General features: G+C 40.6%; 1 protein-coding gene across 5 annotated transcripts in view; it reads left to right on the plus strand.

The window, feature by feature from the left end:
• The window catches only part of LOC120586721 (kalirin), a 434,187-nt gene that overhangs the window by 328,995 nt on the left and 89,434 nt on the right, over positions 1-15,758 (plus strand). For all 5 annotated transcript variants that reach the window (XR_005648786.1, XM_039843223.1, XM_039843224.1 and 2 more), the window contains exon 14: positions 8,878-9,073. Coding sequence is in view for 4 of the 5 variants with exons in the window: in XM_039843223.1 (XP_039699157.1) it covers positions 8,878-9,073 (196 nt within the window). In the remaining variant the exon portion in view is untranslated. The remainder of the gene's footprint in view (positions 1-8,877; positions 9,074-15,758) is intronic.

Consider the following 15,758-nt stretch of genomic DNA (forward strand, 5'->3'; position numbering starts at 1 on the left):
GGACAACAAAGGCAATAAAGGAAAGAGGGGTGTGAGTTATTATTATCAGGTAATTGGGAGTGAGACTCACAAAAATAAATGGAGGGCGTATTTGATTGCAGTGTGGTAGGCCCCAGGCACACCCACAGTTCTTCCTCAGCTCCATTTTGCCCACAAAGCATGAATGCATCGAGGGGGAAATTATGTTAGCAGGTGTGGTGATTTTGCTGTTGTATTCTTTATTTACTTTCCTTTCATTCCTGGTCCATATCAAAAAAAATGCTTAAGGGGAAAGAAATACTCTGAGAGTTTGGAAATTTACCTGTTATTTCATTTGATGACTGTGGTCTTGAGGTTAGGGTTGCTGGTTTATTTCTGGAATTGGTCGGTCAGCTTCATTTTGCCATGGACTGCACCATGGACACCAGCTGGGAGCAGCACTAGGCTGTGTTTGCCTGCAGTGATTCTGGGAAAATCCATCCTCACTCTTGAAAAACAACCCAAAGTATATGCAAAAAAATATTCTTTAAAAAAAAGAAGGCTAACTGCAAATCCAATGGACCCTACTTAAATGTTGCAATAGGAGAGCTCGATATTTGAAACATGGGATTTGCATTCTTCAGCTTTTATATTGCACTAAAGTTCCACCTCCCGCCCTGAATCCTGGGCAACAGTTTAGGCCTCTTGATATGTATGCAGTAGAGGAAACACTGGAGAAACAGTGTGAGAGTCTAGTAAAATGGATGAGATAAAAATAACAATTTGGTTCTGCACCCTCTGGTGTTTTAGGCAGCAACATCCAGGTTTTAGAAAGGGTCTTGTTCCCCATGTTGGGGGAGGCCCAAAGCTTGGGGAAACGCCACATTTTATCTTAGGTAGAAATGGAAATCCTGCCAAACCTATGGAAAAGCTCTGCTTCAGGTCAGATTGTCAGAAGTTATTTTTGAGAGTGATGAGATTATTTCAAATACCAGCTAGTGTTTCACTGTGGGGATGAAGAACAAACATCTAGAGAAGATTCAGAATGTGAAACTGAGGGTGGTTTCTGTAATGAAAGACGTGTGGAGCTGACATAAGGCAGGGCAGGGGCTGTCATTGCGGGACCTACAGCTATGGTTTCCTTCCTTAAAGGAAGGAATCTGATGGGCATACTCAGAATTCCTGGGGATTACTGAAAACCAGACCAGGCTTGCTTCCCTGACATCTAGAGAATCTAAGCATGACCCCTTAACCGTATCACTGATGGCCGAAATGGGCTAATTAATTTAAGAATTAACATAATACAGGAGTTCTGTACCAGTCGTCTACTCAGTAAGAATGGTGTATATGGCTCCCACAATGTGACCTGGGATGAGGTCCGAGGGCACCCCCACTAGTCAGAAGGCACCCCCACTAAGAGTGAAATTTTTCCCAAATGGATTAGGCAAATGATCAAAAACCAGGACTGCAGCTGCATTCTTGACATACCTTCTTAGATGCCATAGAGACTAGGCAGAGTGACCTACAGATGTTCTATAAAGTGTTCTCCTGAATGGTCAGCCTCCCTCTATGAAAGACACTTTATATGAAACGGTTATGATAAGAGAGTCACTTCAGCAAATGAAAATAATGTTTATATTGTGGTGGTAAAAATATGGATACTTTTTCTTGTTTTTGATGCTTCCGTGCATTTCAAGTTTTCTACAATTAATCAGAAAGATCAGAAAGAAATTAAAAAAATATATATATTTTTAGAAGCAAGAACAGGCCAGTGGTCTACAAACTCTTGATTATGCACCCTCTCAATAATTTTTAACTTGCAACTCCCTGTATATGCATATACATTAGTTTATAAATTATACATGTTCTACCATGACTGACTAATCTCAAAACTCAGTGTGACGTTTTGCTTTTTCATTATAAGTTATGGTTTCATACTTCAATAATTTTCTGGATAATTTCTAATTATGTTTTTTTTGGGGTGGGGGGCTGGTTTCTTGACAGATCTGCTCAGATTGTCATTGTTTCTTTACCCCATAATGTGGCTGATAAAGAGTTAAGAGTTCTCTTGTGCTTTCATGATTAGTATTATCTTCAAGCAGTTGGAGGAACCGTGTTAAGCCATGTGTCTTTTTGTGAAGATTGGTGTAGTTACAACTAGATAAGAGAGAAATCCATTTAACTGGGCAATAAAAAGAGCAATAATTTGAAATATGCTGAAAGCAACTGAACAAATGAGCCACAATCATTGTGACGCTCCCACCTTCCCTGAGGAGCCTCTCCTCCCATACCACCTGCCACATGATCAGACAGAAATATCAGCTTCATCTACTAGTGAAAGTTTAGAGAAACTTTCTTTTTATCGGTTTGATCAAATATGTGTGCATATAATATATATGCACATATATATGCATATTTATAGATAGAATTTTTCTCTATTATCAATAGATAATCTTGAGCACCCCCTGGATGGGCATAACCACATTGGAGTGTACCAGAAATGACACCAAGATATTCTACACAAGGGACTTTATGAAAAACAAGTCACAGTTATGGTCTTTCTTTTAAGTCTCTAACTATAATGTCAAACAAAATTTGCTCTATGTACCTGAAAATTAATCTGTGTAATTAACCTGAATAAGGAATGAAATAGACAGCTATAAATCTATAAGGTTCACATTTGGAAATGCAGAATAACTACAATAAAGTAAACTGAAGTCTGCACAAAATATTTATTTGATATACTCTCTAGACTTTTATCAAATCGATTTCAGGATCATTAAGGGATTTCCCCTTCCATCTTCCTTTTATAAAAGAAGGATTGTTCACACAGCTTTACTATTCTGACAAGTCATCTGTTTTCAGCAAATTATTAAAGATCCCTGATGGAAACTTTCATGTCACTCAGTAATGGAGTGAGTCTGAGGCTGTGGACCTGCCATCAGGTAGCATTATCAAGGTTCACATGCTGTATGCTTCTTGTTTCTGGAAGATGAATGCATGGAATTCAGCAGAAGGGAGTGGAAGTAAGTTCCAGTATTAGACATTTAGCTCACCTGGGAGAAAAAACATTCTAACACTGAAGATTTGATAAGTACTAGAATGAGTGAACAATAGATATGTAGGAGTTTTTCAACAAAGGGGAGATATTTGGAAAACAGTAGATTCCCACAAATCTCAAACTGATTAAGATGCATAGATATGGACAAAATAATCACTCAAGATCTCCTCAAGATTAGTCATGATTACATCAAAGGTCTCAGCTTTAATCATCATGATAATGAAGAAAAGAACATGAAATTGGTCATAAAAGTTGTTCAATTATACAAATTATCCGATTGGAATAGAAATTAGGTAACTGAACATTGGAACTCATCAATTCAGATGTTGCAATATGTTTTTATATTATTTTGCCAAATATTAAAAACAAATAAGTATTTCTTTAGTGCCAAGTCCTTTCGCTTTTCCAGAAAATTCTTGTGAGATCCTCATAGGTCTTTCTATAGCTACAGAAATACTTTAATTCTCTATACAGATGATATGTCTTTCTAAAATAGGGAAATATTATGATATACCTTTAAAATAATCTGTATTAGAATTCACTGATTTTATCATTTTGTAAATTGATTAACAGGAAATAACTTTGTATAGCATTCTTAGACAAGAAGAATTAATGACTATGGCAATTTAGTTTATTTTAGTTCTACGGTGGTCACCTATATCAATATACAAACCCCTTGTAGATAAAATAGTTCTTCCCATGCAATGAGAATGTTCCTTTAGCTGCAATGTGTCTTTCCTTATTATCCACCACTGTAGGTCAGTTGAGAATATTTAGCTTTCACTTTTCTCATCTTAGTAAAAATAAAGACATCATGAAACAGAAAAACATTAATTCTGCCATTGATAGTCCATGTATTTCAGAGCTTCTCACCACAATGAAATGCCTTAGACTCTTCTTCTCATTTTTAGTTGGAATGGGATTGGACCTTAATGTATTAACATATGTGATATATACACATACACATACACACACATGTACATGTATATTATACACATACATATATACACATATACACATATATTACACACACACACACACACACACACACACACCATTTGCCGAGAAGCAGTATAGCACAGTCATCGAGTATGTAGTATTTTGAGTTGGATTGCCTGGGCTTAAAACCTATTTAACCAGCTTTACTAATCATGTGACCTTAGGCAAGTTAAGTTTCCTCATCTGAGAAATGGGAATGAGAATAATAATTCCTAGCCCATCGTATTATTAAAGATTTAATGAGTTAACACATGGAACATTTTTAGCAAAGCTTCTGGAACTTAATAAACACTTAATACATTGTAATTGGTATTATTATCATTATTATTCACAATATATTTTCATATATACATTTTCTTCCATATTTTAAGTAGTTAAACATCCTATCTTATTCTTCCCCATTGTTTCTTTCTGAATTTGTTACTGGGTCACAGTAGGCAACCCCTGAGTGTTCATGCAACTACTGTGAGAAGCAAAGACATTGCTCTTGCCATCTGGAGGGCAGGTTACACTTCTCTCTACTGAAGCTCTCATCCTGCAGTTCACACACACCGTAATACCATATTGCAGGTGTGTCTCTTCTCCATAACAAAGGCCCCTAGGGAACCAGAGAATTCTAGATAGGTTAACACTACTTTTATACTGAGTTATCTGGCTAAGTCAATTAAAAAATTACCAAACTCTTAGACAAAAATATTCTATTGGGGGAAAGCTGTGTTTTCTTACGAGGGTAAATTTTTTCTGGTGTTTATATATGACTGAAAATGCACGATTTATTGATCTGTTCAAGGAACACATGATTAATTTAAAAGGTTTATGTGAAGTGAAGAAAATGGAGTTATCATGGGTATTTTTGAAGAGACAACGTAAACAGGGAAAGGCTAAATGGGCACTTCTCTGAAGTGAGAATAATAACAAGGATGATACCCCCAGAATCAGCTCTTGGACCAGCCTTATTGATAGAACACCATGGTTGAGAGCACTGGACTTTGTAGTTGAATGCTTAGCCCTGCCACCAGCAGCTCTGCAACCATGGGGGAAATGATCTGACTTCTTCTCTGTGCCTTAGTTTCCTCCAAGAGTTGTTATGAGGATTAAATAAAAGTTAGTCAGATGCTTACTGCACTGTCTATTCCATAATAAGTGCACAGTACAAGGTACAATATCTTCTTCAACTGTGATCATTATCTTTATCATCATCGCCAGCATCTAAAAATGATCTGAAGACTACACATTGACATATCCAACTTTGCAAGTGATAACAAAAAGCTAAATTGATGGGAATAGATCACAGGAAGTGGAAAGAGAAGGGCCAGGTGAGTTTTGATTCAGGCAAGTACAGAATAAAACATTAGGAGATGTTCTCTGCATGTAAATACTGAGAAAAATGTTCTCTGCATGTAAATACTGAGAAAGACCCAGAAAATGGGAGGAGCTAAGGGAGAGGGCTCCCTGAGGACAGTGCCCAAGGCAGCTGTTAAACCAAGTCCTTAAGGTCAATTTTTGGCAGCAGAATGCTGGATTCAGTGAATCTCATCTGGCAGGAAAATCTTGGGCTTCATTTTGAAGTGAGCCTTCCCATTTCCCACTGCTTCTTACCTCTTATAAATATCTGTTTAACTCCTTTTCTGATTTCCCTTATGCCTGTAGCTCTAGAGTAGACAGTTTACTAGAAGAGGCATGTTGCCAGTGTATCTCTCAAAGATGTCATCGTACCCTGACACTCCAATTAATTCAGGAGAAAGAGGGAGATAGAGGCCACTGGAGCCGAGAGTGACTGGGCCAGGAACTGATATGGACCTAATTGAGTGGAAGGACACAGCAAAATAGGTCAATTGAAAGCTGAATGCCCTGTGGGCACCTCATGTTCTTTCATTCATTCATTTGGTTCAGGTCCTAGTTTCTGCCCTGAACAAATTCTTCCAGGTTTCTTTTCCTAATGGACTTAAATCACCAAATTAATTTCCTGATGCAGGTTTTTCTTTTTTAGAGTCTTGTCTCTTTATTAGCAAAGTAACCTGTGCCTCATATTATAAGCCAGAGATAAACATCTGGGTCTGGGGGTTGTTTCAGGCCAGAGGGTTTACTTTGAAGGCTGATGGGACTTGAACAAACTGGAAAGAGGGACAAGGGCATTGCAGGGCTATTGAACCAAGGAAACAGGCTGGAGAGGGCAGAGCTAACTCTCCAGGCCAACAAGTAAACCAGCTGATTGGTTCATATAATAGAAGAGCATGAGATGAGGCTGGAAAGCCAGGTTTGTTCATTCGCAGTAGGTAGACTTCAGGTTTGAAAACAAAGATTTTCTTTAAAAAAAAAAAAAATGAGCACCTGCTATGTGCCAGCCTTGTACCCCAGAAAGAACGTAGAGAGGAACCCAATGTAAGAACATTCCTTGAGGAAACAGAAAATAGAAAAGAAAATAATTTAAACTCCAACGAATTTAAATGCACATATCAACCAGAAAAAAAAAAATACACAAATCAGGCTATTACAAGGCTTCTGGGCATCGCTATGTGAGGGGAATGGTGGGAGAGAGTCAGACACAGAGTAAAGAGCATTTAAACCCAGGGAGGGCAGGCTTAGGAGTCAGGCCATTTTGCAGAATAGCCCCTTGAAATTCTCATTCTTCAGGCTTCGTGATAGATTGAGCCCTACAGCTTAATAGTATCAGGTGGCAAGGGTAGAGGATGGTAAAGGAGAGGGAAGGAAAGAATATAGAAACACCAGATAGAAAATACTGGACATATTTCACATTTGGTTAGTTCCGAATTCCCAAGATACCAGACCTCTGAGCCTCTGTCTCCTAACTTAAGCACCTCAACTTTTCTCCTCCTCACCAGGACCCTCAACACTTTTCTCTTCACAGGTGTCTGGCCTTGGGACCCTTCTGGGTTTTTGCAGCAAACAGGCCCTTCTAGACTCAGTTCTATGGAAACAAAACAAAAAAAAAAACAAAATTAAAGGGAAGGCAGGTTCTTTCCCTTTCATGCTTGTTGTGTTAGTTTTGTTCTAACTTCTCTTAGTTTGTAAGCAAGGCAATAGATTAAATATTTTGCTTGGGCTGTTTTCAGTAAATTATCTGATTAAAGAGTTATTTCCAACATATATTAAGAACTCTCACAAATCTATAATCAAAAGATAATTAACTTATTTTTTGAAAAATGGGCAAAAGACTTAAGAGATACTTTACAAAAGTAGTCACACATGGCCAATAAGCATATGAAAATGTTTTCACCATCATTAGTCATCCCAAAACCATAATAAGATATCACTCACTTCGCACCCACTAGGATGACTAAGTTTAAATAGACTGACAATACCAAATGATGGTGGATGTAGAGCAACTGCAACTTTCATACATGCCTACGAGGAACATAAAATTCCTCTTGGGAATGTCCGACATACACCTACCGTATGACTCTACAGTCACACTCTGAGGTAACTCTCAAGAAAGATGGAAACTTGTGTCCACAGAAAGACTTGTATAAGAACTTTCACATCAGCCTTATTCATAATAGCCAAACACTGGAAACAACCCCAAAGTTCACCAACCGGAGAATCACATTGTAGTGTATGTGTGTGCGCATGTGTGCATATAGTGGAATACTAGTCAGCAATAGTGAGGAACATATACACAACATGGATAAATCTTAAGTACAGCATCTTGAACATAAGAAGCCAAACATAAAAGAGTACATACTCTATGATTTCATTTGTATGAAATCTAAGAATAGGCTCAACTACATCTGTGATGACAGAAATCAGAAACTGGTACCTGAGTCAGGGGTAGGGGCAGGTTCTTTCTCCCTGGGAGGAGGCACAAGTGGACTCCCTAGGGTGTTGGAAAGGTTCATATTTTGTTTTTGGTGATGGCTACATGGGTGTATAAAATTGCAAAACTCATAGAACTAATGCTTAAAATATGTATCTTACTGTATGTAAATTGCACTTTAATTTTTTAATACAGGAAAGAAAAACATGTCTTTATAGGCCTAGTCTATACAGTCCTATTCTTCCTGTAAATTATCTCTTATAAATTATGTCAGTTATCTCTTTTCAATTTAACTCCCTTTTCTAGTTAGAGAATTAATATTTTTCAAAGATGGATACAATAAAAACCCGTTTTGCCTGCCAGCTCGATCCCAAGGACTTCCCACAATAAGTAGGTATTGGGTTTTCTGCTGAGCCCTGCGAATCCCGTAGTTGACACGAATGAGGTGGGGACCCAGGACAGTGAAGATGCTATTTTCCCACCATCTGTGTCAAAGACAGCAGCTATACTTTCAGTGAAGAAAGGTCTTAACTGTTGGACAAGAAGTGTAATGCTGTGCCCCTCACAGAAGCCCCTCGTGCCAGACCGTTCGCCTTTTCCATCCCAGTCTGTATGGCCCCAGTACAAGAGTTAAGAGTGCCACCTCCCAGCTGCCTCCAGCTGGTCTTCTGTTTCCTTCTGTCCCCTGATGTTCCTGGAACAGCACCACTTGGTAACTGGGAAGCTTATGCCACATGTCAGCTGGTATGAGGCCCAGCATAGTGAAAATCACTAAACTGGGAGTCTGGGATACGTGCTTAGGCTGTCTGGGCCATACTGTGACTAATTTGGGGTGAGGCTTTCATTTTTCCTTCTTGGAAAAGAGGGTGACAGTTCCTGTGCCATAGCCTTCACAGGGCTGCTGTGTGGGTAGCATGAAATAACAGACCTGGAACCCACGTTAACAACATTTTCATCTGATTCATATATCAGGTGGAATTATTATCCAGTTCAGTACTTCTGAGTTCCTCTCTGTGAATAATTGCAGTGGTGGTAAAGGAAGTGTCGGCTTCAGCAAGACTGTGCCGTGGTTGTTCCCTCACAGGTGACAGCAGAGCTAGACGCCTGGAACGAGGACTTGCTCCGGCAGATGAATGACTTCAACACGGAGGATCTAACACTGGCAGAGCAGCGGCTGCAGCGCCACACAGAGCGGAAGCTAGCCATGAACAACATGACCTTCGAGGTCATCCAGCAGGGCCAGGATCTGCACCAGTACATTATGGAGGTCCAGGCCTCAGGTATGTGACCCGTCCTGTCCTTGTCTTCCTGGCAGACAGGTGATGAAACAAGAACATCAGCTTGACTCCAACGAGCACTTCCACTCTGTTCATTCATTTTATTCCTACAGGTACAAGGAACAGGTCTTTGCCCTCATTTTAAAGAAAAAGAAAATTAAACATGAAAGCTAAAATAACTTGTCCAAGGCTGCCCAGTTAGACTGCGGTAAAGATGGGAATAGGGCCAGTGTCTCTTGGTGCTGTAGAGAGAATAGGAAAATCAATGATCAAAATTAGCACAGATTTAAAAAAAAATGGTGTCCCGGAAAAAATAAACCAGGCTGACATCAAAAGCAGTCAGCCATCCAGGTGAAGTGCATTCAAATGTGCAGACTTCCGCGATTCTACCCCTCCTCCCCCCACACACTCTCTTCCCTGTTGTCGACCCCCAGGGCTGGCTCCTTGTCTCCAGTTCATGCCGCTCAGAGTAAGTGGGTTTTTTGTTTGTTTGTTTGTTTGTTTGTTTGTTTGTTTGTTTACACTGATCTGTGTATGAGCGTAGGAAGTGTTGATAAAAATATATGGCAAAATCATTTAGTTTTATTAACTTCTCAAGAAAACATGCCTGAATTACTCAGATTGGACTTCATTTCCTGCTCAGGATTTATTCATTGTTCATCCCACACATGCATGAGTTCTGACAGTTATACCTGCCACTCTCTAAATCGACTTTTGATATCAGAGCTGGAGAGAGCCATAGTGGTCCCCTAGACCACCCGGTCTAGAAAAAAGAAGTCCCTTAGCTGGGTACAAACCCATTGCTCTCCTCCCCAAGTCCTCATTGGCTCAAGTTCCTTACCCTCTGGGAGGAGGCAGACAGGGGCTCAGGCCATTCACTCTTTAAAACGTCATTGGTTCATGAAGGATACTTTGAATCATGAGCTTGTCAGTCAGACTTTGGCAATCAAACTTAACTTTAGGGTACTGTGTTTCTTTTAATGACCTGGAAGAGTACATAACAGCATTCAAAGGAACTTCACTTCTAACCAGAGGAGAGACAACCTAGTAAATTCTATTCACGTTGGTCAGTGTAATCTTTTCTTGAATTTTCATTTGTGTTGTGAACAGGCTGCAACTGCCTATGAGATCCAGGCCTCGTAGGTATGCAGACTATGCCCGGCGTAGCCCCAGGAAGGGCCATTGACGTTGCAGTCTATCTGGAGACTGTTTTAAAAATGACAATGCCCAGGCCCCACGCCTGGCTATTCCGATTTAACTGCTGCTTGAGCAGGACTCAGGCATCAGCAAAAAGCTCCTCAGTTGATTAATTCCACTGTGCAGCCAGGGCTGAGAACTGCTTTTCATCATGATGGTTAAATCACAATAGCTGATATCTGCAGAATGCCCCAGGACAGTGATTCCCAAATGTGGTTCCCAGAGCAGCAGCAGCAGCTTCCCCAAAGGACTGTTAGAAATGCAGGCTTAAGGGCCCATCCCCAGAACCTGCTATATCAGACTCTCTTGTGGTCTGGCCCAACAATCTGTTTCAGAGCCCTCCAAAGGATCTGATGCACCATTAATCTAGGACTGCTGATCTAGGACTGTGGTACTCAAAGTCTGGGCCCTGGACCAGCAGCATCAGCATCAGTGAGTGCTAACTAGAAATGCAGAATCCCGGGCCTTATCCCAGACTTATGAATCTGAATCTGTAAGTTAAAATCTCCAGGCAAATTGTGTGCACATTGAAGTTTGAGAAGCAGCAGAGTTCTAGGCTATAGCCTGTATCTTTTCATGGCCTTAATGAGGAAGGAAGGGAAACTGATTTTTTTTCTTTTGATTGAAAACCTTCTCTGGGCTCAAGGTTTCACCCTGCTGCTTGCCCTCATGATGCGAACAATAGCTGGCTATCCAGCTAAGTCTGGGAAGCATGAGAAAATGTAGACAGTACCTAAGAGAGAGGCTGGGGCAGAGAAGCCCTGTGAGCACCTTCACCTTTCATCCCTCAGTACTGATGTGTCTGGCAGGAAGAGAGCTCCTCTGCCTGAAAACTTGTAGGACCAGGGTGCTGGCATGACCTTAGGTAAGCCCACCTCTGTCCTAAGAGCCAGGTACCCACGGTTATAGAAAGACTGTTAGGAGCTGGCAGTCCCTGAAGACTGCTTGTGGCTGGGTGTCAGCTGTGCTTGGCGGCCACCTTAACCATGAGGGATGAGTGGGTGAAAACACCCCGGGCAGATGCGTTGCCCACTTCCACAGTATCCTGTTCTAGAAATGAGCTTTGTCAAAAGAGGCTTGATTGGCCTGTTTGGCCCTTTCTGCTGGGACTGGCTGTTCCCCTGCTTCTACCACAGCTAGCTTCTCAATCTGGCATAGCCCATGAGGCTTCGAAGAGAGTAAATCCAGAGGCTTCAGGCATGCTCACTCTGCCCGCTATCGAATGTCTGGTCCTGCAGAGGAGGTGTCTGTCTCATCTCTGGCTCGGGGGAGGGAAGGGCAGAATCACACCAGAGCTGGAAAGTCAGAGTGGAGATTGGGAGTGGACCCAGGTAGACCTTGTCTCCAGGTGGCCAAGGAAAGCAGGAATTCAGAGACATGGGACTGAGGCAGTGAATGGCTTGGGCATTTACAATGTACATATAATAAATTATATTTGACCTAAAGGTAAAATAAACTGTTGTCTTAGGAAAAGGTCAACTAGCAAAATTAAGAATTTGGTTGGTATTTGGCTCTCTATACTAAATTAATTAGGGGCTTATACTTTGATTTTATAGGAGTAAATGGAAATAGGAAATTTCCATGCTTATTCTCAGTTGTGAAGTTTGTAGCATTGAGCCAGGTTCTACTAAATCCTTCTGGGAGCCAACAACTAACCAAAGAATAAGTCTTTGCTTAAATCAATATTAGCCTTAGGAGTAGAAGGCAAAACAGGAATGATTTCTTTACTTGCTCATTGTTCTTTCCTCACTTTAGTGTAATCTGTTTGATCTTCAAGTTGAGAGCTGTTGGCTGGAAAGTCAAGTTCAGGAAAACACACTGGCTGAATTTAAGGTCCAGTTCCATCACCAACAGGCAGTCTGACTTTGGAAGTCCCTTTTCTTTCTCTTTAGACCTTAGTTTTTTCTTCTGCCTAATTGGCAGGTGGGCCTCGATTCCTAAAGTCCCTTTCAGTTCTCGCTTTCCATGATTTAGCCTTATCACCTCCACTGGTTATGCCACAGATCTTCTGTCCAATGTGGTCTGACCACATGACTATTACACTTGACCTTAGGAATAAGACAAGAGCCATATATCCTACAGAAATGTTTCTTTTGTGGTTTAATCAAAGCTTCAGTTTCTCTCTTTATGCAACATTTTTAAGTGAAAAATTTTTAGAGTCTGGCAATAATGCTTAAAATTTGCTATTCTTGGGAATATCCCAGCCACGGCATTTGAAAGTAAATTTTTAGGATACATTAAGTTTTGGGGGGATTACTCTTCCCCTCGAGCATAGAAGTTAAAAGTACAGTATGAGAAGAAGACTGCTGGTCTGGCACCCTACCACACCTCTTACTACGAGGGTATCCTTGAGCACGTGACCCAGTCTCCCTAAGTCTCACCTTCTTCTGGAAAATGACGATTGTAAGAATACCAACCATATTGAGTCATTGTGAGGAAACAGTGGGATAATACACGAGAATGGTAAGGGTTCAGTAAATCTTGATAACAATTGTGTATTACACTAGTATTCTAGCACTTACTGCATTCTGTTGGGGTTGTTTGTGTTCTTGCAGCTTCTCCAGCAGCGTGAGAACAGGACTTTCTTTCTTGTCTTTACATTCCCAACATCTAGCAGAGTGGTTATGTCTTGCACATAGCAAGTTCCCAATAATAATATGTTCTGAATTAATCCAGATCATACATCAGTGTGTGTGGAAGAGATGTAGGCAAAAATAATGGGCCGCAAATAATTTTACTTGTGTCGTAAAAGGAAGGAAAAGGCCTGTGTTTTTCCTAAATGGAAGCTGTCTAGTTAATGAATGTGGATCTGGGGAGAGGTTGAGAGGAAGGGAAGAGAACTTTCAGGAAACAGTGGTTCTCAACCACATATTTTACACAGTGGAGAAGCAGCACAGAATTTCTCAAAAAAAAAAAAGAAAAAGAAAACAAGGTCTGGGCCTCACCCCTCAGAAATTCTTACTTAATTGGTCTGACTGGGCCCAGATTTTTTTTTTAACTTCCCAGGTGGTTCTAACGTGCAGCTAAGATTGAGAATAGTGATCTAAAAACCTGATTAAAGGACTTTGTAACTTCTGAACTGGTGTTAAACTAAGGCAGTGATGCAGAAAGAGGTGTGGGGAGGGGAGGAGACAGGAGAAAAGGTGTTCTCTGTCTAAGGCAGACACATATATTTAAAGAATATACACAGTCAAAAACATGTTACAAGTACTCTAGACCACAGCTACCTCCCCTTGAGGAAATTAAAGTGGTTCCCCTGACCAGGCAGCAAAGGAAAACAAAGTAAGGTCTTATTATTAGCTGTGGCCTTGAGCCTTAAATAAAACTGTGCCAAACATTCTGGTAACTGATTGTAGCAGAAGGAACATCTCTGTCCTTGAATTGCTAGCCATAGTACTATTTTATCCAGTGGTTCCCGATCTTGTTGGAAATACCCTCGGAGCTTTAAGACTTTCCAATGCCTGGATACCCCTCCCAACACACACACACACACACACACACACACACACTGATGTTATAGGTCTGGATTGTGACCAGGACATGGTGATTTTTTTTAATAGTTCTCCAGATGAATCTAATGTGAGCCAAGGTCCAAAGTACTGGTCTAATAGCATTCAAACCACCATGGTCCCTAATGATATACATTGACCAAGTAAATAAACATCTGATGGTAAGATTGTATATTTACATTTTATACAAGCCATTCAACAGTCCCATCAGTAATCAACAAAGAATAAGTTAAAATTTCCCCAAGAGAAAGGAAAAAGTGGGAAAATGGATATTTTTTAGGCCACTAAATGGCAGGCACTGTATATACCTTATCTCTTAGTCCTCACAACACCCCCACAGCGTCCTTGTTGGTATTGCAATTGAACTGAAGCCCAGAGAGGATAGGAAACCAGAGACTCATTGATAATAGGTTACATAACATAGGTTCAAAGCTAAGTCTGTCCTTCCCCAAAGCTCTCATGTGCTTTCCACCACAACATATGACCTGAGCTCCTCCCTCATTAAAGAAGCCCATGTGTTCACTGAACAGGTATTTATTGGGTGTTATGAGACAAGCACTATGCTTGGTCCTGAAGATTTAGAGGCATAAGACAGATGTGGCTCTGGTATTGAAGAGCCTACATCCCTGCAAGAACATGGACAAGTTACTAAGGAGCCAACCTCAGTGGAAGTATTCTGATGGAGGGATGAGTACAGGACATTGTGGGAGCATGTCAGAAAGAAATCTCAGTACGACCTTCTTTAAAGAGACAAACTATTTCATTACAAATATATTTTACCATTTGATGGAAAGAACAAATGTGTCTTGTTGCATTTCTGAGAGCCCCTAAGGAAGATATTTAAGCCTGTCACTAGACTGAGAGAAATAATGTCAACACAAGCAACTCCGTTTGTTCTTAATTGATGGATATGTACCAGTCGATGAGTTTTAACTGGGACGCATGTCACTGTGTTTGGGGGCAGTGGGAACGAGAGATGAGTTTCTTTTCTTTTAGGTACAGCTGGAGTAAGTCATCATGTTCTTCTCATTCTCCATCTACAACATGATGTGTTGTTGATCAGTGCAAAGGTGCTGTAGGCATCATCTTAGCCCATTTTATTTCCTGTGTTCATCTCACGTAAAACAATCCCAAGTGAGGTAGATGAAAATGAAGGGCTTGAGTCTCAGGGCAGGCTGCAAGCCTCTTCTGGATGATTTCCTAAGCAGGTGACTGGCCCCTTCGATAAGTTACTAAGCTTAAAAAGCCTATTTACATGCAGTGGAGCAGAGGTGAGCCATGAGCTTTCCATAGAAAGACACTTTGCCCAAGCCCAGCATATTAAACACTAGAGACACAGGTAGAATGAAAACGAGCTGGAAAAAAAATCCGCGTGGTGGCTGGAAACAGAGAAGAGCATCTACTTATGCAGGTGCATCTTAAATTCAGAAAGTAAACATGAGGGTCAGGGGTCATTCCACTTTGCTGAGCACTGCAGAGGTAAAGATTTTTGTGTTTCCTCTTATTTTTTATTTAAGTCAAGGAGGCGCTCTACCTCATCCTCTTGGTAATCGAAAATAGTAACTAGAGGGAATTGACTGCCAAAAGAACAAGCCATTCTTTTCTGTCTCCCACAGATATTTCAGGAGTTAGGACTTGGAACTATGAAACTGACAGAAAAAATAAACATGAAAAGATACTGAAATTATTACCATGTAACACCAGAAAAAAATTTTCCCACTCTCCCATATTGTCCTTATATAAAACACTATTTTTGCCTCTACAGAAATGAATTTCCTTTAACACGTACGCCCCCGACTGTATCCTGCAGGTGTGTTGGTGGTAGCAGAGATGAATCTCTGATGGTGTGAGTCAGAGCAATGGGGAAATCCCCCAAAGAGGACTTAGTTTTTAGGTGGCCATACACTGAGATTGGTGGGCTTTTTTGGTGTGATCCCCATCTGAACAGTGAATGAGAGTATGCCTTTGGCAGAAGTCTTGAG

Source organism: Pteropus medius, unplaced genomic scaffold, assembly GCF_902729225.1.
Source record: "Pteropus medius unplaced genomic scaffold, Ma_sr-lr_union100, whole genome shotgun sequence".
In the NCBI taxonomy this organism is placed as follows: domain Eukaryota; kingdom Metazoa; phylum Chordata; class Mammalia; order Chiroptera; family Pteropodidae; genus Pteropus; species Pteropus medius.